The 27,997-nt window shown below is 40.4% G+C and overlaps 2 protein-coding genes across 2 annotated transcripts in view; one reads left to right on the forward strand and one right to left on the reverse strand.

The window, feature by feature from the left end:
* Positions 1-309: 309 nt before the first annotated feature.
* Positions 310-5,648, forward strand: CSRP2 (cysteine and glycine rich protein 2). The gene is made up of 5 exons (XM_061454729.1): positions 310-571; positions 2,488-2,656; positions 3,843-3,975; positions 4,629-4,722; positions 5,325-5,648. Exons 1-5 carry the CDS (start codon positions 460-462, stop codon positions 5,399-5,401), a joined length of 585 nt encoding a protein of 194 aa, XP_061310713.1. The 5' UTR covers positions 310-459; the 3' UTR covers positions 5,402-5,648.
* Positions 5,649-11,051: 5,403 nt separating this feature from the next.
* The window catches only part of ZDHHC17 (zinc finger DHHC-type palmitoyltransferase 17), a 75,190-nt gene continuing 58,244 nt past the window's right edge, over positions 11,052-27,997 (reverse strand). The window contains exons 11-17 of the mRNA XM_061454739.1: positions 27,623-27,745; positions 24,013-24,075; positions 22,737-22,830; positions 18,865-18,948; positions 18,330-18,487; positions 16,060-16,154; positions 11,052-14,186 (exon numbers count right to left, since the gene is read on the reverse strand). Coding sequence (XP_061310723.1) covers positions 14,048-14,186; positions 16,060-16,154; positions 18,330-18,487; positions 18,865-18,948; positions 22,737-22,830; positions 24,013-24,075; positions 27,623-27,745 — 756 coding nt within the window. The 3' untranslated portion in view covers positions 11,052-14,047. The remainder of the gene's footprint in view (positions 14,187-16,059; positions 16,155-18,329; positions 18,488-18,864; positions 18,949-22,736; positions 22,831-24,012; positions 24,076-27,622; positions 27,746-27,997) is intronic.

Raw genomic sequence — 27,997 nt, forward strand, 5'->3', positions numbered from 1 at the left:
GGGGCATTCACACAAGGTACAGTAAAGCCCTTGTGCATGAAACTGTAATTTGTGCATATCCAATTTATGTAACTTCCAAAGCCCTGGGCAGGGACAGGAGGACACGTCTCTTGAAGACCGTGTCTCTGTTTTTCTTGCTGTTAAGCAGCAGCCTCTGTTCCTCTTGCCAGTCCATCTGCTGTTACAAATAGCTCTAGAGAGCTTGCCTAAGCCTTTAAGCCTGGTCTGGGATCTCAAGGGCTGAGAAGTGGGTCTGACCACAAAAACTTCTCACACGGTGGAAGGTCGTGTTTTCAAACAGCTGGTGAAATCACAGGCGCTGTGCTCTGGTACACAGGCTTCACAGGCCTGGTCTGAAGGAGCCTGTAACCCCAGCTGTCCTTCCACTGGGGCAGTGGAGGGCACCGTGGCTAACAGAGCTCTCCCTTTCTCCCCCCCCGCCAGGCACACAGAGCCACCATGCCGAACTGGGGAGGTGGCAACAAGTGCGGTGCCTGCGGCCGCACCGTCTACCATGCTGAGGAGGTGCAGTGCGATGGCAGGAGCTTCCACCGGTGCTGCTTCCTCTGCAGTAAGTACTGCCCTGGGGATCACTACAGCAAGGTGCTGCTCTGCAGGAGACATCCCAGGCTCAGCTGGCACCTGTGACACACAGGGGATTGCGTAGCCAGAGATGGCTTTGTCCATCATATGTTGGGTTTGACACCTGCCTCACCATGTGCTTGCTGGGCTGGGCAGTACCAAAGGGAGAGTCTGTCTCCTGGAGAGAGATTATCCTACCTGTCCAGTGTGGGAGATGCACCTCCAAAACCAGAGCACACTGTGCTTTTCTCCTGTATGCCCCCTTCCCAGCCTTCTCCTTGGGAGTCTAAGGGATCTAGGATAGAAACCTGGCATAAGTATTGCTTAAGCAGAGGAGAAAGCCCCATGGCAGAGCTCTGTTTGCACTGATCTCAGCTCAGCTGGATTTCTGCTGGAGGTCCTGGGGCCAGCAGCAGCTGAGGGAACAGTTATCACAGCCCAGTCCTGAAGCCCCACATGGAGCAGGACACCAGCATGCTTGAGCACAGCCAAGCTGTTGATGCTTAAGCACAGCCAAAAGCCTAGACTTTATTGGCACAGGGGCCTGTGATTTATTTCAGATGAAAGGAGTCCAGAGCATTATTTTCCAGTTCAGCCAACACACCCAGCGAGGCATTGAAAATCACTCTTTCTGCTGAAAAGATCTCTGCTTAGATGGAGGGAACAAAGGGTCGCTGTGAATCCGAGGCTCCTGCTTGGCAAACAGACAGCCTGTCTGTCTGAATCGGAGAATTATACCTGACTACAAACAGGACATACTGTTTTGTCCCACTTGATGGTGTTTTAATACCTGTGGGCACAGCCAGGGTTTTAGCCCTCTTCACATAAGCTGCAGTTACCACTGCCTCTCTCAAAGTAGTTTGCTACAGTGTGCAGCGTAACACCAGCGCACTGTGCTGGCGTGTGAGCCTCCGCACACCTACACTCCTTAGCTCTACAGCAGTCACGAAAACAAGATTAGATGTCTCAGCTGCCTCATTTTCAGCCTTTTATGGGAGTTTCTATTAAAAGAAACCTGGAACTTAGAATCAAACAATGGCTCTAGTGTGTCTGAGTATTTGCTTTTCCTTAGTGCGCAGTTCTGGTGGGGTTAAAGTCTGTAGGTTTAACAAACATGCATTAGTTGATTTACTTATTGGATATTAGCATCTTATAAAAAGAACTTTGGAGCTAATGAATGCCATAAGCAAAGGTCACCCTGTGTTTTGAAGACCTTAATATTCTTTTTAAACAAAAAAAATCACAAGGATTTTTCTCTTTCTATTTTTTCTCCCCAAATTCTTTATCACGAGCATAATACTGTTGCAGACGGGAAGAGTGTGCCAGCTGGGACACAAAAGAAGGTTTAAGAAGGAAACAGTTCTGCCTTCTACTGTAACCTTGAGCAGAGAACTTGCATTGTGCTGAAGGACAATGTAGGAATGCTAGAAAAGCACAGCCCCTCCGGTGACAGCTGTGAAATGGCCCCAGCTCTGCCCCAAACCAGCACCGAGGCAGGGAAAGCCTTGAAGGTTGTTTTCTTTCCCAGCCCCACCCTGGCCAGAAAGGCAAGACAGGGACTTTTCTGCACTGGTAGGCTCCTGCTTTATGCTGCATGGCATCTGTCAAGGGAAACTGCTGACTGCACTATCTGGGTTTCTGAGCAGCCTCATTCATCAAACCACAGCAGGTTTCCAAGCTTTAAATGTCATGGCCATGAAGAGGTGGGAGGGAACAGAGCCCTTTATAGAGCTAAGCATAATTCACTCATTCAAACAGCAACCTGCTCCCTCTAATCTCTGGCAGTCCCAAGAATTGTGGACTAGGAAACCCATAATACCACTTTTCACTTGATTTTTGGCTTAATACATGTGCTGATGGAAATGGCCCCTTAAGGCAATTTAACTTTTTGGCTTTTTCCTCCAGTGGTCTGTCGGAAAAACTTGGACAGCACAACCGTAGCAATTCATGATGCTGAAGTTTACTGCAAGTCTTGCTATGGAAAAAAGTATGGACCAAAAGGTTATGGATATGGTCAGGGGGCAGGAACGCTGAACATGGACAGGGGAGAGAGACTAGGCATCAAGCCTGAGAGGTAAGTTGGAGAGGGTGTGATCCTTGTCTCCAGTACCGCTTTGAGAGGAGTCTTTCAGGCTGGATTTTTTCAGGACCAGAGAACCATGGAATGGTTTGGGTTGGAAGGGACCTTTTAAAGCTTATCCAGTTCCAACCCCTCTGCCATGGGCAGGAACACCTTCCACTAGACCAGGTTGCTCAAAGGCTCATCCAACCTGGCCTTGAACACTGCCAGAGATGGGGCAGCCACAGCTTCTGTGGGCAACCTGTGCCAGTGCCTCACCATCCTCACAGGGAAGAGCTTCTTCCTAATATCCAATCTTAATCTACCCTTTTCCAGTTTAAAGCCGTTCCCCCTTGTCCTGTCACATCATGCCCTTGTAAAAAGTCCCTCTCCAGATTTCTTGTAACCCCTTTAGGCACTGGAAGCTGCTCGAAGGTCTCCCTGGAGCCTTCTCTTCTACAGGCTGAACAACCCCAGCTCTCTCAGCCTGTCTTAATAGGAGAGGTGCTGCAGCACCTTTGTGGCCTCGAGACTGTGGGTCTCAAGTTGCTTTCCTGACTAAGCTGCAAATGCAAGTGTTCAACAGGTTGGTGCAGGGATGGTTTCAGAGCTGAGAATCTGGGGCTACAAGAAGAATGAATTTTTAACTGGCAAATGAAGAACCATTTGTGCTTAATTATAGCCAACCCCCCTATTAAATAGTAAACATTCCTAGTTTGATTAAGTCCTTGCTGTGAAGCAAAGTGTGTGGAAAGAAGCTGAAGTATGCCTCACAGCTTGCTTTCTGCCAAGTTCCCACATTAGTGCTTGATGTTTACATGGTGTATGCTCTCCAGCCAGGCTCAATGACCAGTTCAGGTTCCAGACAGGAATTTAACAGAGCTCTTTGTAGCTTACTGTCTGAGGGATTCATGTCCTGATACAGAATTCAGCACTTCGAGAGAAGTGAAAAGGGGAAGGCTCCTCAGAAAACTAGCTTTTACAGCTTCTTTTTGTCATTTGAAGTAGGACCTTTCTCTCTTTGGGTTTGTTTTGTTGGAGTTTTTTTCCCTACTAAGTTGTCATTGTCCAGCCTTGCTGGTAACTTCCTGCTCCAGTCCTGCAAAGGTACTGTGTGGTGCATGCTGCTCTGTTAGTGTTAAGAAGAGCAACAGGTCATTTAGGACAAGAGTAAAGACCACAACTGTCCCCTTTCTTTCAGCACACCCTCTCCCCACCGACCCACAACAAATCCAAACACTTCAAAGTTTGCCCAGAAGTTCGGAGGAGCAGAGAAGTGCTCCAGGTGTGGTGATTCTGTGTATGCAGCTGAGAAAGTAATAGGAGCTGGAAAGGTAAGGAACTGGTGTGCTGTTTGTACCTGCTGCATGGACTTTAAAGTGAGCCAGCCAGATGTGTCATGTGGCTTCCAGGAGGGAAGCAACTGCGGGGCAGAGTTACCTTGAAATTGCATTTCTTAGTATTGGGAATAGTACTTGGAATTTGATCAACTTAATTGAACAGAAAGCACTTGAAACGCAGGGTGCTGAGTGCTCACCTTGGGGTTCAGAGCTGAAGCTTCACTATCATCTCGAGTCAGAGACATGAAGTTGATTACACAAGTGCTCTCTCCCTGCAGGAAAGGGAAAAGGCTTGAGGTGTGCAGCTCCTGATGGAGGCTCAAGGGGATGTTCTCTGGAAATACCCTGTAAAGCTGTGTGTCAGTCTTCCAGACTCACTAAAGGGAGCCAAGATCTGTTCTGAACTGATTAGAGCAAGCCCAAACCTTCCAAAACACTGCCCAGAGTGGGATTCTCTGTGGAATGAGGGCCTTTGGGTCACTTGGAGAAATGTAGATGCTCTTGTCTGCTGCTAGTAAACTGGTGTTTGTTACGCCAGTCATCTATAAGCAATACTGATGCAGGCACTTCCAGTTAATGCATTTTTTTACCAACTCAGGCATTCTTTGCATTTAAGATGTCTTTTTTTCTTGGTACTTTTCCCCTAGCCATGGCACAAAAACTGCTTCCGATGTGCAAAGTGTGGAAAAAGCCTAGAATCTACAACTCTAACTGAAAAAGAGGGAGAAATTTATTGTAAAGGTGAGGAAAGAAACAAATGCCATTTGTTTATGGTTTAAGGTAATGTGTTACAAGGATAGCTGCTCAATTTATTCCTGGTATAAGAATTTTTCATGCTCTTTTCAAGATAGAAGTGTTCTATAAGGCATAGGAATACAGCTGATAAATGAAATATTACTGAAGCTGCTGACGTAGTTTACATCTGCATCAAGCGAAACATTGCACACTGAGAAGTGCAAGAGCAGCCCCTGCCCTCTCCCTGGGTCAGGGCATAGATCAGAGTAAGAAAACAAGCTAGCCAGCATCCTGCCATGCCTTCTTCCATGGCATTGTGGGTATAAACTGGATCCACACAGTGGTTTGATAACATGTGCCTTAACAGACACCTGGGCACAGAACTGATGAGCTGCTTTCACAGAGCAGGTTGGGAGCTACATGGACTGAACAGCCATAGCGGCTGAGTTCAGTCGTGGCAGTTATGCAGCTTGACAATGTTTTTAAGCATTGCTTCTGATGGGGATGTTCTGGTTACTGACGGGAAGCAGATGAGGCACTTGTCCTATGCAGAGTTGTTAATTAATCAGCCATAAGCTTCAGATACTCCACGTCCCTCTTTCTCATAGGTTGCTATGCGAAGAACTTTGGCCCCAAGGGATTTGGGTACGGCCAAGGAGCAGGTGCCCTTGTTCATGCCCAGTGAGGAGGCACGGCTCAACACCCCTTATGGCTCTGCTGAGATCCTGCTACAAGAACCAAGACTTACCTGAATGTTACTAACTACTGTGAAACAGCTACTAGTTACTGTAGTGCTTGGGCAGACATTCAGCAGATGATTATTAATAGTTTTTAAAAAGCACTGCTTTTTTCCTTGCTTTGTGTATCACACTGTAACACTTTTAATACTGAGTATCAATTCAATAAAGCTTTGCTTATTGATCTATCCTAAAGCCAAGTGTCATCTTTTATGGTTGACAAAGCACGTGAGGGTAGTGTTGTTGGGGTATGTGAGGGATGCAGATACGGATGTTACAGACTTGGTGCAGACCTTCACTGAAAGCTGGATGTAATACAGGTTCTGTCCTTCAGAGGTGCATAGACTGTCTTTCACTATCATAGAATGGTTTGAGTGGGAAGGGATCTTAAAGCCCATCCAGTTCCAATGCTCCTGCCATGGACAGGGACACCTTCCACTAGATGAGTGGCTAGGGGTATTAAGGATAACAGGAAGGGATTCTACAGGTACATAGCAAATAAAAAACAGACAAGGGAGAACGCAGGCCCCCTCAGGAAGCTCTCGGGAGAACTGGCTACACAGGATTTGGAGAAGGCTGAGGTTCTGAATGACTTCTTTGCCTCACTCTTCACTAGCAAAGGCTCTGACCAAACCACCCAAGTCTTGGAAGGCAGATGCAGGGACCATGAGAATGAAGACCTTGTGCCCACTGTAGGAGAGGATCTGGTTCGAGACCATCTTAAAAATCTGAACATGCACAAGTCCATGGGTCCTGATGAAATCCATCCGCAGGTCCTGAAGGAGCTGGTGAATGAACTTGCTAAGACACTGGCCATCATATTTGAGAAATCATGGCAGTCAGGTGAAGTTCCCAAAGACTGGAAAAAGGGAAATATAACCCCTATTTTCAAGAAGGGGAAAATGGATGACCTGGGGAACTACAGACCAGTCAGTCTCACCTCTGTGCCTGGCAAAATCTTGGAGCAGATTCTCCTGGAAGGCATGCTAAGGCACATGAAAAACAACAAGGTGCTTGGTGGCAGCCAGCATGGCTTCACTAAGGGGAAATCCTGCCTGACCAATTTGGTGGCCTTCTATGATGGGGCTACAGAACTGATGGACAGGGGTAGAGCAGTTGATGTCATCTACCTGGACTTGGGCAAAGCAATTGACACTGTCCCACACAACATCCTTGTCTCTAAATTGGAGAGACATCAATTTGATGGATGGACCACTCGGTGGATAAAGAACTGGCTGGATGGCCGCACACAAAGAGGTGTGGTCAATGGCTCAATGTCCAGCTGGAGACCAGTAACGAGTGGTGTCCCTCAGGGATCGGTGTTGGGACCGGTCTTGTTCAACATCTTTGTTGCTGACATGGACAGTGGGATTGAGTGCACCCTCAGCAAGTTTGCCGATGACACCAAGCTGTGCGGTTCGGTTGATAGGCTGGAGGGAAGGAATGCCATCCAGAGGGACCTTGACACACTTGTGAGGTGGGCTGATGCCAACCTCATGAGGTTTAACCATGCCAAGTGCAAGGTCCTACACCTGGGTCAGAGCAATCCCAGGCACAGCTACAGGTTGGGCAGAGAAGAGATTCAGAGCAGCCCTGCGGAGAAGGACTTGGGGTTGTTGGTTGATGAGAAAATGAACATGAGCCGGCTTCAGTGTGCGCTTGCAGCCCAGAAAGCCAACCGTATCCTGGGCTGCAGCAAAAGGAGCGTGACCAGCAGGTTGAAGGAGGTGATCCTGCCCCTCTACTCTGCTCTTGTGAGACCTCACCTGGAGTATTGTGTGCAGTTCTGGTGTCCTCAACATAAAAAGGACATGGAACTGTTGGAACAGGTCCAGAGAAGGGCCACGAGGATGATCAGGGGACTGGAGCACCTCCCGTATGAAGACAGGCTGAGGAACTTGGGGCTGTTCAGCCTGGAGAAGAGAAGGCTGTGTGGAGACCTCATAGCAGCCTTCCAGTATCTGAAGGGGGCCTATAGGGATGCTGGGGAGGGACTCTTCATTAGAAACTGTAGTGACAGGACAAGGGGTAACGGGTTAAAACTTAAACAGGGGAAGTTTAGATTGGATATAAGGAGGAAATTCTTTCCTGTTAGGGTGGTGAGGCACTGGAATGGGTCTCCCAGGGAGGCTGTGAATGCTCCATCCCTGGCAGTGTTCAAGACCAGGTTGGACGTACCCTTGGGTGATATGGTTTAGTGTGAGGTGTCCCTGCCCATGGCAGGGGGGTTGTAACTAGATGATCTTAAGGTCCTTTCCAACCCTAACTATTCTATAATTCTATGGGGTTGCCAAAAGCCACATGTAACCTGCCTTTGATTGGTATTGAGGTGGTGGTGTGCACAGGATTTAGTGTGCAGGAGCATTCTACCAAGACAGCTGCAGATTAATACCATCCCTATGTGGCAACTGACCAAGCTCTGGACTATCACACCAAACACAGGTTTAAGAGCAGCTTTTGACCTTTTCTGTATAGTACTAGGACCCTTAGTTACCTGAAGCTGGTGGAAGGTTTCAGCCTCTTGAGGATCTGACAAGGCAGCTGCAGTACCATAACTGAGCTGAGTAAAAGTCTGTTTTAAACGCTCTGGTAGAAAACGTGACTTGAATGAGAGTTGATGGGCAACGAGTAACAGCAATTAAACACATCAAATGCAGCAGATCAACGCTGTGTGAACACAGCACATGTGTTTCACCATGTTGAAAGAAAACCATAATAATCAGAGACCTTGACTCTGCTAATGTAACTCTTTAGGGATTCCTGCTAATAGAGGTCTAGGATTAGGAAAGAGTTTCCTTTGCCTTAACCAGATCTTGAGTGGAAGGCTTATGGAAGAGCTTGGTTAGAGCAGCCAAGGGCTAGAGCAGGTCCCAGTATCAGTCTGAAGCTTCCTCTGCTTCACCCGAAGCAGACCTCACCGGCATGCTCAGCCTCCTCTACTAAGCTTCTTTTGCAAAGCTAATGGCTTCCTCTTGCCTACAGTAGAGGAGGCACATGACATATGTGCACTGATGCCTTCTAAAAGCACAAACCGTGCCTCAGAGGAGCATGCCTGAGCTCTAGCAGGCAACAGGCACTTGTAGGGGTGTTTTTCCATCCCTTCCAGTGAAGGGCTTCACTAGAGGCCAACCACATGTGGAAGGAAGTATGGGTGCAACGGACCTGGTGGTGTGGGGTAGAGAAGGAGGCTCAGTTACAACTCTCATCCTGCCCAACAGGAGTTAGTTAAAGAAGAGAGATTTGAAACTGTCGGGCTGGGGATGCAGGCTGATAGCTTTGGAAGAGAAAGAACCTTGACAGAGTCAATTTATGAAGATACGTTCAAGACTGGAAATGTTGCAATAAGATATTAAGCAGAGCTTCAAGCAACATCCAGGATTGTGGTCTGAGGCAGTGCAAGCCAAAAACCTAATTAGAAAAATATGTACTAGTGAAAATAGCACACAAAGAGCATTTTGTACAGGTTACAAAGGAACAATATTGCTGTGAGGAAGAACAGCCAGCCTTCTCCAAATGCATGTACAGTTCACAGCGAGGGAGACCGCAACTTAAGACAACCATAAGGCAGAAGCAGCATGGATTTCAGGGGGAGAGACACAGAAAGCAACAGCACAGCCCAGCAAACCTGGGCAGACGCTTGGTCCTGCTACTCACACTGATGATCCAGTACTTTTGTCCTTAAAAACCCACAAAACCCCCAAAACTTTTCTTCTTTGACAGGTCAACAGCTGTGTAGGAAGGGTTGATCCCCTCTGACTCTTACAGCCTGGACAAACACAGCTCTAACTTAAAAAACATATCCAGGTCCTAGCAGCCAAGGACATGGAAGACACTGATAGATAGTATCCCCTTTCCATAGCCTTGTTACCTGATGGAAGTGCTTCCTCCTCTCAGGAAAAGCATTATATAAGGCTTGAGCAGCGCTGTTCAATAAGCAGAAACCAAAATAACGCTCTTGACACACTAGAGTAGGTGAAAGTGCTCCCCATTAGTTGATTTAGCTACTATAGTGGATTTAAACCCACCACGTTAGCAGAGTTGGCAGGTGCGATTTACGCTGACAAAACCAGGCATCTAAAACATTGTTTATCTATAAAAAGCGCTTTATATTCTTCAGAAAATAAATTGTAGAAGTCATTTAAACTGCTGAAATACCAAGAGCTTTCCTTTCATTCCCTCAGGGAGCCTGAGTGATAACTCATTGCTCCATACAGCTCTACATCCCAACAACTTAACAACAAAAGATTAAGGAAGAAGAAAGCTTGCACCCATAAAAGCCAATATACCTTGTCAAGAGAAACGAGAACCCTACACTGAAGCGCTGTCACTTGGTTATTGTCAACCTCCCAGCTGCAGCAAAGCGCTGATGAACAAAAGCTCAGCCCAGGATGGAGTTAGCCCAGCACTTTGAGTTAGCCTCAGTTTGGAGCCCTAGTTCCATGAGAGATTGGTTCTCAAAAGCAGTTAAATCATCTGGAGATCTTCAATAGCATGTAGGATTGGAGGCAATGTGAGTATGGCACAAAGTTCATGAGATTCTGCAAATAACTTCAAGCTGGGTCATTTCTACTGTTTAGGTGGATAAAAATCTAAGTGCAAGCGTTCACAAGTAGACACTGCTGTCACAGCCAAAACAGCTAATTTTACTTAGAGGCAGCTTACAGGAAGTGCGAGGGAGTGAACTCTAATCAAGCCATAATGAGGGTGCAGAGGGCAGGCTGCTTCCTAAACAAGACCAATGCAGCAACCAGCTTTCAAGCTATCAGGAGCCCACCCATACTGCAAGAGCAGCAGCTGCTCTGACAGAGAACTGCAGATTCCTGATGGAGAGCAGCAGAACAGAACACCTTCTTTAAGGTACCTTTCCTGATCTTTCCCTGACAAGTCAAAGAGTGGTCATCTGTGCCCAGCCTCACCAGAACCATTGCTTGGGGAAGAGGAGGACAGCACCAATAATTCTCAATGCCAGTTTTGAACCCAGGAGAAAACACTTTTCTATCCCAATTAGGTGTGCTCTTGAGTCCTAGCCTTAATACTTTAATGGCTGATGCTGGTTATAAATTCACTGGCTATATTCCAGCTTGGATGGTTACCTTGTTTCTACTCAAAACCTAACCTTTAGCATAGAGAAGAAGAGTCAAGGCATTCCATCTCCTGCAAGTGCCACCTAGAAGCACGCATCTTGGTTACAACTCCTAGCCCTGTGTCTATGTCTTGTTTACCCTTAGAATACCTCAACTGTTATTTACCCAACAGGCACATTTGGCCACCTGAAGTGTTCCCTAGAAGGAATTCACCACTAAGAAACCTTACCTCGCCAGCCTGCTTTGCTCAAAAGAGAGGAGTATCTAATAAGTGAGTGGTAATTCTAATTGGTAGTGCAAAAGGTGTACTTCACCAAAACCCACTGTAGTAGTTCACAGGATTTCCCATCAGCATGGAATTGGGTGCATGCTATCTTTAAGACACCTGTAAAAGAAAGACCTTACTAAAATGAGATGCAAAACAGCAGCTATTTTCTCATGATACAGCTTCTGAAACTGGACAAAGACACCACTCTGTGAAATCACATCCCCAGTCAAAGACAAACACTGCATCTAAGAGTCAATATTTATTTGATTAATAACTTACAAAATTTAACAGATTTAATTTATGTAAGGAGAGCTAATTTATTAAACATTTTACAGATTTTTTTTTTTGTTCACAATGTAATACATCAAGATCTTGACAGTATTAAAATAATACTTGGCACAGTTATAAATAAAGAATATACAAAAAATCCATAGCTTAAAATGTAGTGATGCCGTTTTACACATTAATTGGAAAAACAAAATAGTATCTGGTGGACATCAAAGAATACAGAAACCTGCAAAGAAACAGCACATGTTTAGGGCCAAGACAAAATTCCCATTTATTCTACCTATGTCAGATTAAATTGGTCTGATCTGCTGTTGGTCTGGATCAGCTTTGTTAGGTTTCAGAAGCAATGCAGTTTTGGTTCAACAGGTGAATTGTATGTTTGATAACTTGACAGGAAAATGCTGCATAGTTGGCTCCCCCCCCGCTTGATTTTACGGTTTCACATCAAACCATTCAGCGTTACTCAAGACAAATCACATTTTGCACTGGAAACTCCATACATCCTAAATCCAGATATGCAAGTTAATTTTCACAGCTACCCACTACTGCTCAAATTCTGCAGGTCTCTACAGAACTGTCACCAGAGAGCTATTAACAAGTAAATAGTGCAGAACTCACTACATACTACCAAAGATCACCTCTTCTTTTACAAACATTTGTGTGACACAAGTCATGGCAGTTAATGCTACCGGGCAACTAAAACCAGAACTTGTATCACGTACTGAACTGCTCTTCTGGTGCTAGGCGATAGTCAATAAAGTGGATGGAAGTTCTTCAAGTCAACCGACCCCTAACAGAAATGTGGGAATGAAAACCAAACCCAAACCCCTATTGAAGAAATATGTAGAACATTACAGGTGATTAAAACAACACTGGAAAGTCTTCATGGTTTTTCTGAGTAGAAAAAAATGCGAATAACTGATGTCAACTGTTTTCACTGAAACAGAACGTGTCTCCGTTAGGACTGCAAGTTTTGTCTGACAAAAACAGCAACAGCTTCTTGCCACCCTCCACCCAAACCCCTCCCATTAAAAATGTATCCAAGACAACGCTGATTTTTCCAGTATTAAACATTCAAGTACTCTAATGCTGCACTTCTGTAAATCCTGATATCTGGTACTTGCAAACTAAGTGTGTGTCTTGAGATCAATGAACAACTACAGAAAAATGTTTACTTGCAAATACTGAACATCAACTATTTACAGTTTCACTGCTCCTCTTACTAAGGCAAGGGCCGGGAATACCACTAGACTGCTTTATTACCTGTAATCTGCATATTACAGAAAACGCTAATTTTGCCAAGCATCAAACATGCAGTGAATTTGCAGGGCATAACGCCTATTAACAGCAATATTGAACATCACTAAAAGCTCATTAGATATCTTCCTACACTTTTTTGGTTGAATAAAATGAAAATGAGCAGCTTTAAATACACTAAACACACACTCACAGAGAGAAAACTATTTGATAAATTATTTATATACAGATACACATTCTTTACACTGGTCTCAGACATCTGCTTTCAGGTCCCTCCCCAAACTCCCCTCACAGGTTTCTTGAACCACTGGGTTGCTACAGCACTTAGAAGAGAACTAACCTGATTCTCAGTCTCTCTGTAAACAATAGTTAAGGAAGCAGTGAACAATTCACTATGAGTTTATGAAAACACCATAACAAAAAAATCAGTGCATCACATTCAAGAAAAGCCCCTTTGGAATGCAATTTCAGATCATTCCTTACCTTCCAAACATATCTGTAGCATGAGAACTTAAAAAAAAGAAATTAAGGGTGATTTCCATGTGCAACTACACCATCTTCTTCAGAACATTGTGTTACATTTTCTGTGTGTGTGTGCTATCAATGGGGAACTCTGCTTTGTTAAAGTCTGGATTCCATTATTTCACATCCCAACAAAATCAGCATTACAGGCAGCTTTGGGTTCTTCTTCTGCAGTTGCATCCAATTTAAAGCTGTCTTGTCTTTTTACAACTGAGATTCTTGCTTTCACATCTGTGGTTTCCCCCATGCAATTTCTCTTCCAACATGTCTCCAATTTCACTACACTGGTACTGAGGACCAAACCTAATATTAAAACATCTCTAGTTCATAAGTTACTTATACAGTTACTTCAAAGATAATGATTTTTTTCCACTGTTTTCCTGCACATTATATATTGTAATCTAGTTTTACAGGTGTATCATGCATTTATGCAGGGCTTTGACAGAAGAGCTTGCTTTATTTATTTCAGACTATATAACCTCAGAACAGGGTTATTACAAGTATTCAGTTGTACCAGTAACTGGTGGCAAAAAACAGTCACCAAAAAACATGGGCAATGTATTTTTGTTTCAGCATTATCTGACGTGCCCTACTGCTATAACTTAACACATTACAGGGGATTCCCACCACATGATGTTGGTAACAGTACTGAAAAGCACATTTTTCAAGGTACATAATACTACCAAAAACCTGTATTAAAAATATCACATTACAGGAACTACAACATAGTGATCAGTGAACTCTGTATCATGAAATTTAGTTTTATGTCCTAGATTCTTGTTTCAGTGGAATTACTTGTATTGGGAAATATTTTTTTCTGCTCAGCACAATGTAACTACTTATGTCAATACTTAAATAATCTCATGCTCCATTGTGAAAGACTTTAAATAAAAAACCCAACAACAAATACTGTGAATATGCTGTCATGAATAATTCTCATGTTAAGAACTGTTAAAATCCCTTTTTGATCTTCCTCCTCTTCCTTATCAGGTTTGGCAGTTTATTCTGTCCACTTTTACGTTTGTTAATAAAATTCTGATGAAGAGAAGGTACCTTATGATTCATCATCAGCCCTACACATAGCATGCTACTCTTCAAGGGATGCAGATTCGAGAGAGAGAGAAAATTTTTCAGGCACCACTCAAATATGATATGCTCACAGGACAAAGGTGGTGCTACACTAGCTGGTAGCCTGATCCTGAAGTCTGGTCATATTCTATTGTATACTGCCTTGTCCAGTCCACGATAACAGGCCGAAATAGACCACAGCATCTGAATTCAAAGAAGTCTATAATGTTCCTTATACATCCATGGCTGAAAACAGAACAAAATAAAAATGTTAGTAAGCAACATCATAGCTTATCCAAAGTACAACATTTTTTGTCTACCTGCAAATTCAACTCTTCACCCTTTAAGCTCCCAACTATAGAAAACCAACTGTGTTATCAATTATCTTAGTGCTTACTGATGAGCAAGTTCTGGAATAAGAAGTAGTTGTCAGACTTGCAAATGTTCGATCCTTGGACACAGCCAAGACACGAACTTGCTTCCACTACCTACCAAAACTGCATGGAGAAGTGTAACACGTTATTGACATGTACCATTACGTAGCGCAGCATGGCAATTCAGATCCCTAAGAGGAAAGCTGCATTGTACAACTGCATGAAGTTAGTCTCTTCCTAAAATAATTTCCATTTTTATTAATATCTATTTCTGTCACTCATACTGGTTCAGCAGCTGCAGGTCTAAGCTCAATTAAGTCCCTAGACAGCACAAAATTAAGCAAGCATTATCTGAATTAAATGAACCATTCAAGTGCTTTCTGCTGTTGAATCAGTTCATTGTTAAATATTTAAGACACCTACATCAAAATTCCAGCATGTCGGGGTTTTTTAACTTAATTATAGATGGGCTGAAGAGATCACAGGCTTCTGGAAGAGAAGCTCATATTATGATATATGTAAGAGCAGGTCTAAGTAACAAGAGGACAACTACTTGACATTGATCCTTTATCTGACAGGTGATGTTCAACTGACAAGTCAGTTATTTTAGACATCTGGTGCTATTTTCAGGAGTAATTTTGATAATAGGAGCTATTTCAGTGAAATGTTTTGTGAATGTGACATTAATTTGGGGATCAAACCAGTAGTTTTATCCTATCCATGCACTACCCTGTGTTCTTAGGCAAAATAATCACCTGCTTTTGTTACAAATCTAATCTGTTGGAAGACTGCGACCATACAGAAATGCTTGTCTGCTTCTCACTACTCTTCTCAAGTTTGGTATGGAGAGATACTAAAAGAAGGTTCACACAGGCTTCTATCATAAAAATCAAACTGCAACAATATCTTCTATCTCCTGCTCCCCTGGGTGTCACCTGAAGGAGCAGTAGCCCCTGGAGGAGACACAGCATATGCAGCAGGATGAAACACGCTTCTGTCCTTTCATCACTCCTTTTGTACTTTGATCTCAACGCACCAATATACCAGACTCATGCCTCCATTTATTTCCTGCTTTGGCTCCACAAGCTGCTCCACACTGCGCTATTCCCATCCCAGAGCTATTTTATCCCTAATCCCCTCTCTTTCAGCTTGCACCCTCAGTGCTATAGAAACCAGAATCCAAACCTACCCTTTACATACTGACACCCAAAAGCCCATGTCTCACCCATTTAACACCCACTTCAGATGTCCTGCTCCCTCCCCCACAAACAGCTTTGCTCATGCTCATCCTCCTGAGCAGGAAGGAAATGCTGCTGCTTCTTTCACAGTAAAGAGAGCAAGGGAAGCTACTGTACAGAGCAAATTCAACAGCACATTAAATATCAATCAGGATAAAGTGCCCAGTGTGGAAGCGAAGATCCAGGTCAACACCATGCAATAAACAACCACCTCCAGTCTGAGCATCTGATTTATAAAGAAAATATTTCCCCATAAGCTCTACAGCAAATTATGACCACTGCTGGGAAAGCATTCTTTTCTGCAGTTAGGCATCCCTGTCTAGAGTCACTACAAAATGGTTATCTCTTTAAACTGGATAGAATCTGTTACTGTAAAAATAGCTGAAACATTCAGCATTCCAAGTAGTGAAAATTCTCTAAAAGTATTTAGCCATGTTCTGTTTCAACAAGCTACACAACTCGAATGTATGCAAGGCTACACAAATATGTTTATACTTTAAAACCTACTTGAATGGGCTTTCAATGGATGTGGTTGTAACTTTAAAGTGCTTATATCTTCTTGCATTCATTCTTTCATTTGTCGTGATACCCAAGCAAGATATCTGAAGACAGGGAAAAAAAAAGAGTAAGCAATCTAGCTCTTGTAAAAACATACAAACAAGCCCTGCATAAGCCAGACTGAAAAACAAAAACCAGATTTACTGGTTTATATTCTTTCTTTTGAAGAAGGAATTTTCTGTCTAGGGAAATTATCAGGTCCCAGAGTAAAACACCACAGAATACTGCTACCAGACTGTGAAAAATATTTAATTTTGAAAGTGATCAGAAATCAATCATGATCATTGAATAAACTGTGACTTCTTAGTTCATAACAAAGAGATGCCTGAACTGCACTGTTAGCTGAAGTGCACTGTAAATAACAGATTCAGGAGTTACTCTACACAGCATCTGAATGACGTTTTTTTTTTCCTCCAGACATTCTAGTTATAGCTCCATTAGTACATTTTTCCTGATCTATAAATGTGTTGCAGTAACGTAACTTTTCTGTCTGTTAGACAAAAAAGAAGGCCAGAAAAAAGTGGGGTGGTTTTGGTTGTTATCACTTGTGGTTTTTGTCCCCTTTCCATAATAATTTGTCCCAAAGGCTGTGATTTTGTGTAACAGCTTTCCTACTACATTAGCCTAAAAGGGTATCTTACTTAAAACTGGAGCTTATTTAATGTGATGTAATTGGAAACAAAAATGTGAGAATGTCCATAGCAGCCATATACTACAGGAAGATAAAATCTTGTCATTCCTTGTGAAATATAAAAAGTCAACTCTATTACATGTTGCAGAAGCAAGAACATTTAAAAACTTAAGTTTGGGATGGTTTGCCTCATTTGGATGTACTTAGTATTTCAAGCATTTTCTTCACCTCCATAAAACCCTGTGAAGTTTCATGTCTGTGTATACAAATGGGCTCTCAACAGCCACCTTTTGAAGTAGGAAGTAAAGGTTTTAAGTAGTAGGTAGTGTTTTGACAATAACTCTGGCCAGTTCAATAAGAGGGACTGGTCCAAATTTTATGATGAAGAGGAAAAAAAAGCAGCTAGAGTAGGGGTTATGCAGTTGCAAATCAAAAGAAGCATTTTAGAGAGTATTTTTATCCATTTCATCATTATGGCGAATGATGATTTGCCAAGAATAATCCCAAGTTTTCTATGCATAAAACTCTTAGGAAATTTAGTAATATGACTGTGTTCAGTTTTATTTTTTCCAGGATTATTAAAGAAGTCAAATACTAGAATTATTTTACTTCACTGCACTAATGATACAAAATACTATGAGATGTATTTTTCTAAATGGCATAATTCAAAGATTCGTCTGTACAAAGATCCTATTAAGAGGAATCCTCAATGGGGAACTGAATGGATCACGATGAAATATGACAGAAGGTTCTCCAGAAAGTTACATGCTTAATCTGCTAAAAGTCTGATGGGTTAGACAGCTTTAAAGACACCTGAAAGACATGGAGTTACCTCTCTGCTCATTTGTCATGGGCAGAAAAGACCTCTAAAAGACTGAATCACTCGCACACAAAAGGTTTTGAAATTGATATATGTTACAAATGATGAATGTTGTAGAGAAAGAAGAATAAACCTTAAAATTTCCTGAAAAGTTGTACCTAAGCTTTAGAGGATTATTTTTATTTCCAGGATCTCTGAAAGGATTAAATCAGTTAAGTCATGGTTCATTAAAGTCTGTCAGTATGACTTGTCATTAATGTCTTACTTAAAGGCTTTCAGTATGACTTGTCTTTCCTTAAAAAGAAAAACAAAAATGTGGGTTTGGTCAGATTACAGTACAGTAATGTGATCTCAAATCACACTGAAGCAGTGTAGGAAATTATTGCATCCCTTTGAAGTCATCACCTTTTTCTCCTAATGGTGTATTGCACTATTCCAAGCTCAACTCACAGATCTTACCCTCTATTAGTATTTATTGCCTTTCTCTGGCCTGTGTTGCCTTTTTGTCATTCTAAGAACAGAAAGCAGAAGGTAGGTATTTTAAATCTCTTGCCCCCCCCCCCCCCCCCCAACACCACAAAGGCACAAGTGAATGAGAAGTGAATAATGCCTAATATCCAGAGACAACAGACGCTGGCCTCTTCCAGGGTGGCTGAGGGACTAAACACTTGATCCTGCATAACACACATTAAAATTCAAATGAGAGAACTATTAGATATTCTTATGTCACTCCCAAAACTCAGCATTACAAGAAGGGCTCTTCCATACCTGATACATCTGACACATGAGTAACACAGCCACCCACATGAAGTGAAAAACACTGTTTAGAAACATCCAGAACATCCACGGAGAACAGGTAGCAATCTGTGTAACATAGGTCCAAAATCCATCTTTTGCATAACTTGTCTCACAGTGGAATCCCCAGTCTAGAGAATAAACAGTGTCAAAAAACATACAGAAGTGTTAAGATACGTTTACTACACATGAACAGAATGCCCATATTTGAATGTAATAAATACAAAACCAGCTTTACTTGCTCTCTCTTCCTTTCTCAACTCCTTGAATACATGACACATGCACATACCTGGCTGTGATAAAGAAAAAAAATCTAGGACAAGAAAAACATCCTCTTCTAACTTAAAACACCCAATATAGTCACTCAGTAGTGTGTGGTTCGATTCCAGGAAAAAAATGTCCAAAACTCTGATGAGGCAGATGCATGTAAAAATCTATACCAGGAGATAAACAAAGTCTTTATAGGCAATTAAAAAATTAAAAAGGCAAAAAGCCCTTATTTACTCACAAGAGATACACCCATAAATCATCCAGCAGATCATAAAAAGCAAGAAGAACAGGTATCCCATAAAATAGCGGTGGTTCCCTGCCCCTAAAGTTGCACAAAAACAGGGATTGAATTAGTACACTTTTAGAAGACAGATAACACTACACCAGAAAGTTCAATTGGTTGCTTAGATTACTGCTTCTTATTGTATACAGAAACATTACTCTCCCATATTAAGCCAATATAACTTCAAGACAGTGAAATTAGCTGGTTTACTTATGATTTCTCTTTTTTTTTTTACTTCTCAGACAACAAAGCAATGTTTTAGTTTCTTCAATTTCTGTCACATTATAGCTGCAATTCACAGAAATGCATTACATTTGTAACCTTTCACAAGCTAATAAAATAACTGATTTAGAACAATGTTGGTGACAGCTGTTGCAGAACCCTGAACAGCCAGGAATTACACATCAATAAATAGTTTTAAAATGTCATTGAAAAAAATCAGACTGCAGTATTCACTTTCATAAAAGAAATAAAAATATGAATAAAGATAGAACCTTTCATGATAAGGGAGCTCACAGCTTAGTTTTAAAGCTGCTCAATGAAGCTAAAAGTAAAATATGTAATAGAACTTGTAAAACAAATACATGTAACTGAACAGACAACCTGGCTAAAATAAGCAGAATGTTTTTTACCCCATTCATTAAGAAAAAATTTAAACGCAAGAAAATTCAGTTACTGAAAGACTGATCTATTTTTAACACTAATAGAGCTAAAAAGATGTCTTTTATGCAAATATATCATAATTCTGAGGTATTCAGTCTTCCTTCTGTTTGTAAAATATGTCCACTGTTGCAACTTTCCAACTGCTCTAGGCTGTAAACTAAACCCACAGAGATGATAATGGGCTACAAAAGATTTGGCTGTCACCATCTACCAACACAGCATTTACTACATTATGTCAAATGTTTTGCCTGCTAAAACAAGAGCATCCTCTGGAGGCAGAAAATAAAGTGCTTTTAGCAAGTGAACTAAAAGACTATATAAATAAGAGATGAGGAAAAATACACATACAATACAAGCTAGACTAAACACATTTCCTTGAAAATCAAACAAGTTCCTGCAGACATAAAATACGCTGTAACATTAACTTCAATCACCTAAAGCATATGAGAAACAGTGCTGGGAATGTCCCTAAGGTATAACTTTCATTTGCATTCTAAATTTCAAAATTGTTAAGTTTCATTAAGACAGTCTTTTGAAAAATGGAAGTTGAACAGTGATCTAGAGGTCCATATGAGAGGCATCTGATGAGATGCTTCATTCAGCAGCATCTTCAATGATAGTAAACCAAATTATACTTAACAGGAAATCCATCTCTACCTGGCAAAATCATCTATGTGGCACTTCAGAACCACAAAAGAGACAGACACAATCTTTGTTACAGTTTAAAAAACAAAAGATATTGGAAAGAGAAGGTGGAGAAACTGCCTTTCTTCTCTATCTTGAATAAGACTGGACAAAACACAGCACTATTTTCTGCAGAAAGAACTGTCGCTACTTTATTTTATATGGTTGTGCACATATTATACATAAGTAATAAAAAAATAATTATCTTTATTATATGTTATTGATGGAGTTAGAGTGCATGATTTAGACTGTTGATTTCTTAGTTTTTCCTACTTTTACCTCCTTGGAGAAGAATCCTGATTGGAGGAAAAAGTGATAATTATTCTAAGCCATAAAATAATTTCTCATGCACACAAGACCTACTTTCTGAGCCACTGCTATCAGGACAATAATACAGTACAACATCAGCAAAACCCATATGACTCAATTTAAAATTTGGGTCTAGCTTCTTTCATGCTATTACTTGAAGACTAAATTTCTGTTGCCAGTCTGCAGTTTGTGTTTGCAATGTAACTACAAGTTTAATGTTTTTGATTTTCAAAAAACCAACAGTAAAAAGCATAATGCTATTTTGATACTTGGTTTAAAAGATAAGTACAATCACCTTTAGAGACTTGCTCACTGCAGTTTTAACTAAGATTCTGTGGGTATGATAAAAATAATTTGCCCCAATTGCCAATGCATTTATTTTTCAAATAGTCTGTACTTTTTGTCAACCTCTTCAGAATGGTAAAAATATTCTCTCTCAATCTCTATATGTGCCAAGTTTTATCCCCAAATAATTTATTTTAGTGCCTGTACACACTGTTAGAGTATTTCTCAGTCCTATCTTTAGCAAAATTCTTATCCTTCTAACACATTCAAAGGAAGACTACACAAAATATTTCCAAATTCCACCATTCCAGAAAAGTGTGATTCATGTTTCTCTTTTTGGCAAACATAGCAGGAATGCTGTTTTAAGAATGGATTCTGGTTTGTAATCCTATACTCAGAGTCACCATGTACCAATCTGAGAGCAACAGAGAAGCCATATAAGGTCATTGACACCACTGCTCCCTCCAGTTCACACTGTTCCCAGAGCATGATTTCTAATACTTTTTTCCCCAGCATACTTTCAAGTGTCCTAATGTTTAGTTTTACCTCCAGTTATCCCAAGCAATCGGTACAGGACCACCAGTAGACAGATTCTGCTTTTCCATCACCACTTTTTTTTCATAAAACAGATTTCCTCCACCTAACTTAATCCAATTACTCACTCTCCTACTACACACACACACACTAAGGTCTTTACTCCCCCAGTCTGGTTTTCATGCTTTTCCTGTTACTGATTAAAATACTGGATTCTCTGTCCCACTGACAAGTACTTACTCCTCTGCACTCTTGCAAAGCAGTCACTAACCATTCTCCGAAACCTGAGCCCATGCCCCCTTGCTTGTTTTAATTAAAAATGTCTTAGTTCTTCATTGTAAATCTAAAGTATAAATCAAAAGTAGCTCAGGCAGTAACATCAATAGGAAATGTAAAATAGAAGGGAGTGATACAGGTCCATCTCAATGAGACTTCAGTGATGCGCTATTACAATTCAAATGCCAGCACGACTATTTTACTCTTCACCACATGACCAAATTACTGTGACTATCCATTATTATATGTATTTGGAATGACCACAATGAAGTATTTATTGGCTGTCGGCTGCCAATGAATCCAAGTCCTAATTCTTCCCCAAGATTGACATTACCTCCGCTTGTATCCTAAAAAAATAAACCAGTGAGGCAGGCTGCACTCATTTCCTAGCTGTGAAGTATTCAATGCTCCCTGCATAATAATGGTTTTCAAGTAAGTTTCTCAAAATGTATGACAGGGAATAGTAGCATTTAGAGACTTTATTCTTGTTCTATATATGTTCCTTTTGTCATCACTGGGGACAATAAGCAACTACCTGGGGAGTCAAAAAGAGGAGAATATCTCAGTAGGAAGTCATTCTGTATCTAGCTGTGATTATCATGACATTCTGAATAAGTACACTTTCCCATTAAATTGCTGAAAATTATCGGTAAAGATGAAAGATTTATCTTATGCAATGGATAACAGTCCATTGTGGAATCAGTACAAGCTTTTTTTTGCAGATTTTAAAAAGCAGTTAAGCTTTGCATATTTTAATTGAGTTTATATTAATAAAAATGTATATGTAGAAAACCGAATTAGAAACAGAAGAATTTTGAGGATAAGTATGTAACAGGCAATACAAATTAGAATAACGCAGAGAGTTGCATGTAGAAAAAAAAAATAAGCTCAATACTGAAAATGTTTTTCCCTCTACCAAAAGTACTCAACAGTTTTCCTCAGACTTTGGCAGAAACCAAATCACTTTCACCATGAAATGAGAACAAATACAAGCTGGACAACACCCAGGGGCCATTTCAGAAGCTTTTCCCTTCTTTATCTGTTCAGACAACATCATATTTTAGCATATTACTCACCTACACAGTTACCCACCCACGGGCAGTGGTGATCAAACTTTGCTATACATCGATTGCATACACCACAGTGTTTGGATCTCACTGGCTTCCGTATCTGTAAGGGTTATTAACATTTGTTTAGAAAAGCAAAACACTGCCATTTTAAATAGGACCCTCCCCCATGTAAATGTAATTTTTCTGTTGTTAACCCCGTAAAAAACCCTCAAAACTGATCCTAGTTTTTAAAGCAATCTTAGGTATTAAGCTTTATCTATACATTATTTAACACAAACATCTATACAATCAGATCAAAATGATTTTCACACTATTCTTGTTACATATACAGGATTTTTTTCCATTCCTCCAGCTACTGAACTTTAGATAGCAACCACTTTACTTTCAGCTTCTCAATAACGAAAAATACAAATGAGTTTGAGTTCCATAATTCTGTCACTATCTTTCATAAATGAGTTGTAACAAACTCTCCCAGCTTTTTTTCTAAAGACAGGAATACAACTCAACAAGTGGAAGTTGGTGGAACTTAAAATGCAAAATTACTCCCGATATTTACTTTTTTTTAAAAGCTTATGTTGTGAAAGAAATATAAAATGGCAGTAAAAAAGAACTGATACAAAAGTATTCTAAGATAAAAGGTGCCACACCAGTACATAATTTTCCAGATTAAATTTTGGGAACATTAACATCATTGATGCTCTACATAGGTCAGAGCATTATAGTGCAACACTGACAACCTTGATAATTTTATATTTACTAGTTTCTTTCTGCGAAACTTTCTATAAAAGAAACACATTGCATTTCACTATGGTTACTTTTTTTCCTTAAGCAATTATTCCCTTTCAAATTTTCTGTGGTGAAACTAAGTATTAACTCGTCCAAGAAAAGCATTTGCTTTCAATTTGGCAAGCTTTAAAAAACTGAACCCCTTCAATTACTGTCAAACTGAGACGTACACTTGATTTTTTTTGGGGAAAAAAATTTACTAGAGGAACCACATAATTTTATTGTGAGTTACAAAAGTGGTTTTCATATACTGGATTCTTGGATTTCAGCACCAGCAAGTTATTTCCACAATGATTAACTGTTTTCCTCTTCCTATTGTAGGTTCTTTTTTTGTGTACAGATGTATTAATTGAAAACACAGCTTAAATGAAAGATTACAAATAAATACTGCCTTTGAAACTGCATTAAGGCCAAAAATGTGTTCAGTACAGGAACATCTAATTTTGGCCTAACATAACAGAAATCAGTGCTGCAACTGATTAAAAAAATATACTACCAAGCAGGTACTGCAGAATATACTGAGGTCCAGACTTCCTGTCTCTGCAAGTTCTACTATTGTCTGCAGAAAACAAAAAGGAAAAGGAAAATAAGAAATTAGAATTTAGCACATAAACAAATGCTGACAGCCATTGTAATGGCTGCTTTTCAGACCCAGGGTTGTGAACTCTCTTCATTTCAGGTACTTTCCACACTGGAAGAACTTAAATTCAGCTGAAATGGATGTTAAACCTACTTTATTAAACCAATATGCACATTTACTTCTCAATTAATTCTAGATTATACTTATTCCTAGTCTATTTAAGTTTAATTAGAGAAAAAGCAAGCTTATATTAATTTTGATACATCCACACAGTATTTAGCACCAGCCTAACCCGTTTTTAAACCTATTAGAATTAATGCAGCTGAATTTCCAAATGGGAATGTAAATGAAACTAGGTAGCATGATCTGCCAGTCTAAAAAACAGACTCTCTTTGCAGTGGTATCCCATCAAAAGATTTAAATCTATATTCACCTCTCTCCTCAGATATTGAAGCTTCAAGAAAGAAAACAGATAATGCAAACCAAACCTCCTCTTACTGACAATGCTATACAAGGGTCAAGTGATACACAGAAGAAGGTATCAGTTAAAGCATGCCTCTAATTTCACATTACATGATAGGGGCTTTTCTTATTTTATACACTCCTTCAGTACCCACTTAATTGTTGGAATAGAAGGAACCTACTATTCATTAAATGGTTTCCAACAATTTTTAAATTCAGCAGCTGAGATCATGCCATGTGAGATTTAAATGACATCTTGACATTTGCAACATATGGAAAATATCCTGAAAACACCTTTTACAGAACAACCTTCCCTGGACTAGAAGGAACTAACTCAGCATAAATAATTTAAAGCAAATAGATTAATCTATTGCTCCCTTTTAAACCATACATATATGCATATAGGTGGTTTCTAACTGCAGAAGCAATAGAACAGCCCTTACAACTAGTTTCTCATCATAGCAATATAAATATAACTTCCTTAATTAGATGATGACACTCAGGTGGGTATCTCGACTGAAGCAGTAGAACTTTTCCTCCAAAATACTACATTGGTTATGAAAAATTTGTGGAAACACAAAAAGTAACCAGTAAAAGCTACAGTCAACAGGCTGGGGGTAAATCAGTGTCTTAATGCTTTCCCTGCAATCACAGGTAAATGAGGAACAAACAACACTTCTCTTAGACTCGTAAGGTCTGAAAGTTAGACTATTTTTAACCCTTGGTTGTATTTCCATTTGCTACTGGGCCAGTTCTTCCCTCCACCACTGCAACCCTTCGTATCACCTCTCCAACCAACCACTGCCATTCACAAGCCTTTCCATGCAGCTTGCCAACTTCAGTGCTCTACATCCCTTTCTTATCTCCCTCTGCCATCCCTTGCTTCTCTAATATCCCCACCACAGGACATGAAATTAAAGGGCCTCCCTCACAAGAGGGACGTTGGTAAATAAGTCAAATGAACAGAAAGTAAAACACACAATGAGATGTATCTACCGTGATTTCAGGGCTGATGGTGTGCCTTTTGATACCTTGGAAAATTGATACAATGTATTTGAACAATTTCATAAATAGTTCCTCTGATTTCAGTGGGAGTATACACTACACTACAGATTAACGAAAGGGTGCCACACAAGAGAATGTACTTAGCGTGATGCTCAACATTGGAGTTCAGTATCATCCACAAGTATGATCCCAAAGCTCAGGAGGACAGAACTGAACCAGAGCAGATAAATCAGTTCCAAATACAACTCGCTGAGCTTATATAGAGACCCAGCAGCAGTCAAGTTAGAACACGTTGTGCTTTGTAAACCTTGTGTCTATTTTCTATGCTTCTGAACTACCAGAAATTTTTCTTTATTTACTTATTTTAAGAGTGACTTGGGTTATTTTGCAACACAGAAGAAAGGACATGACATGTCAGAAGAATAAACATCTGACATTATTACTACACATTTCCAAACATACTTAACCTGGCCAACTGGAATTAAAAGAATTCTTTTGGTTGCTTATTCCAAAGGTAAAGGCTAACTGAACATTAAATATTTGGAGACAAATTCTGAAAACATGAAAAAGCACTACACTGCACAAAGGTAAGGCACATGTCCTACAGTGCTTTATAACCCTGACAATAGATCACTTTTACAGATTGGTTAACTGCAGTGTAAGAAATAAAACACTCTTGGCCATACGCATCTGCCTGAAGAAGCTGCATTTCGTAATTCCTATCCAATTCAGCAAGGCTTTTGCAACCACACTCTACTCAAGCAAGTAGATAAAATGGGTTGCATATTTGAGTAATTTGCTGAATCCAAACCAAAGTGCAGTTGCTGACTATACTATTTAATTCAGTTCAGTTGAAGGAAGACAATTTAGTTTGGAATTTGGCAAATTTGCAGTAACAGGGAATTTGCAGAATAAATGTGCACATTGCCAAAACATAACTCAGCTACAACCTGTTGGAGAATACAAAAATCATTTAAGGTATGGCAACCATCCTTTTAAAGGCCATTATATTTTCATTTGTACGTAAGACCATAATTCCAAGTGGTCTGATGTCGATCCACACAGGTGTTTTCACAAATTGCTGTGAAGGAGAAGCTCAAACCTCACCTTTGGTGGGACATGAGCTTCTAGGAAACTTTGACAAAATGAAACAAACAAAATGCTTCTGCTGCTTGCTTATTTTTGCATATTCAGTGCTCAGTGTGGATGCTGAGAACAATGCACATAAATTAGAAGAAATCAGAAGTGCTAATAACAGTATTGTAACATCTTAGAAAGATATCATCCATATTTTCTCTAATAGCAATACCAAAACAGAAATCCACCCCAGACTGCCAGGTGTTTCGGTTGATTTAGTCTCAAAATTTTTGTCAGTCCAATACTTTCAGAGGTGCTTAGAAGTCTGGGAAGATTTTAGAAACTCAAATTAACATTTTTCTCATAATGGGTTGTTTTAATTAGGCAAAACTCTGAAACTTCACACTTTCCTTTTCAACCAACCTCTTTTTAAGCTTTTTATTTTGAAAATTTAAGTTGCAATTTTATTTTCATAGAATCACAGAATGGTCTGGGTTAGAAGGGACCTTAAAGATCACGTACTTTCAACCCCCCTGCCATAGGCAGGGACACCTTCCACTAGACCAGGTTGCTCCAAGCCCCATCCAACCTGGCCTTGAACACTGCCATGGATGGGGCAGCCACAGCTTCTCTGGCAACCTGTGCCAGCGCTTCACCACCCTCATAGTGAAGAATTCCTACCTTATATCCTACCTAAATCTATCCTCTTTCAGTTTAAAGCCATTACCTCTTGTCCCATCACTACATGTCCCTATAAAAAGTCCATCCTGTTACTCAAAATGACTGCCATGCAACTTTGAACCAGTAACACTTGAGCATATTTCAAATACAAAAAGAGAAAGCTGGAAGACAAGCCTTTTCAACATTTTAGACCTTCTTTTGTACAACAATTTATTGACATTACATTCACTGAACAGCAAGCTACTCTGACCAGCTAGTGGAAGGCTGCTGAAGAATAATTTCACATATCTCACGGCTTTACCTTTTTCTTTTGTTCTTCCGTGGCTTTGATGATTCCTGGATCAGATTTCCAGGATTTTCCAAAATTGTAAAAAAGTGCAACGCTATTCGCGAGGAATGGAAGATGTATAAAGAAAAAATTGAGATGTGTTTGAAGTCAAGGAATTTAAAGTTTAAACCAAAATCTCACCTTTAAAATGCCCACTGATAATTCTGAAATAAATCAATTTTTACAAAAGGATGCCCTTGAGTCACTGTCTTCTAAGCTGATAAAACTCAGCACTGCTGCAAGAACAAGCCTGGTACTCAGTATTCTCTATTGCTCAAACTTGCAAACTTACATTTTAAAATGCTATTCCCCATGAGACTTTTCTAAAGCACTTATCCTTCTGAAGAA

This window comes from Pezoporus flaviventris, unplaced genomic scaffold (genome assembly GCF_033815535.1).
Source record: "Pezoporus flaviventris isolate CSIRO_AGI_PZ_B2104156 unplaced genomic scaffold, CSIRO_AGI_Pfla_v1 ptg000016l, whole genome shotgun sequence".
Classification (NCBI taxonomy): domain Eukaryota; kingdom Metazoa; phylum Chordata; class Aves; order Psittaciformes; family Psittacidae; genus Pezoporus; species Pezoporus flaviventris.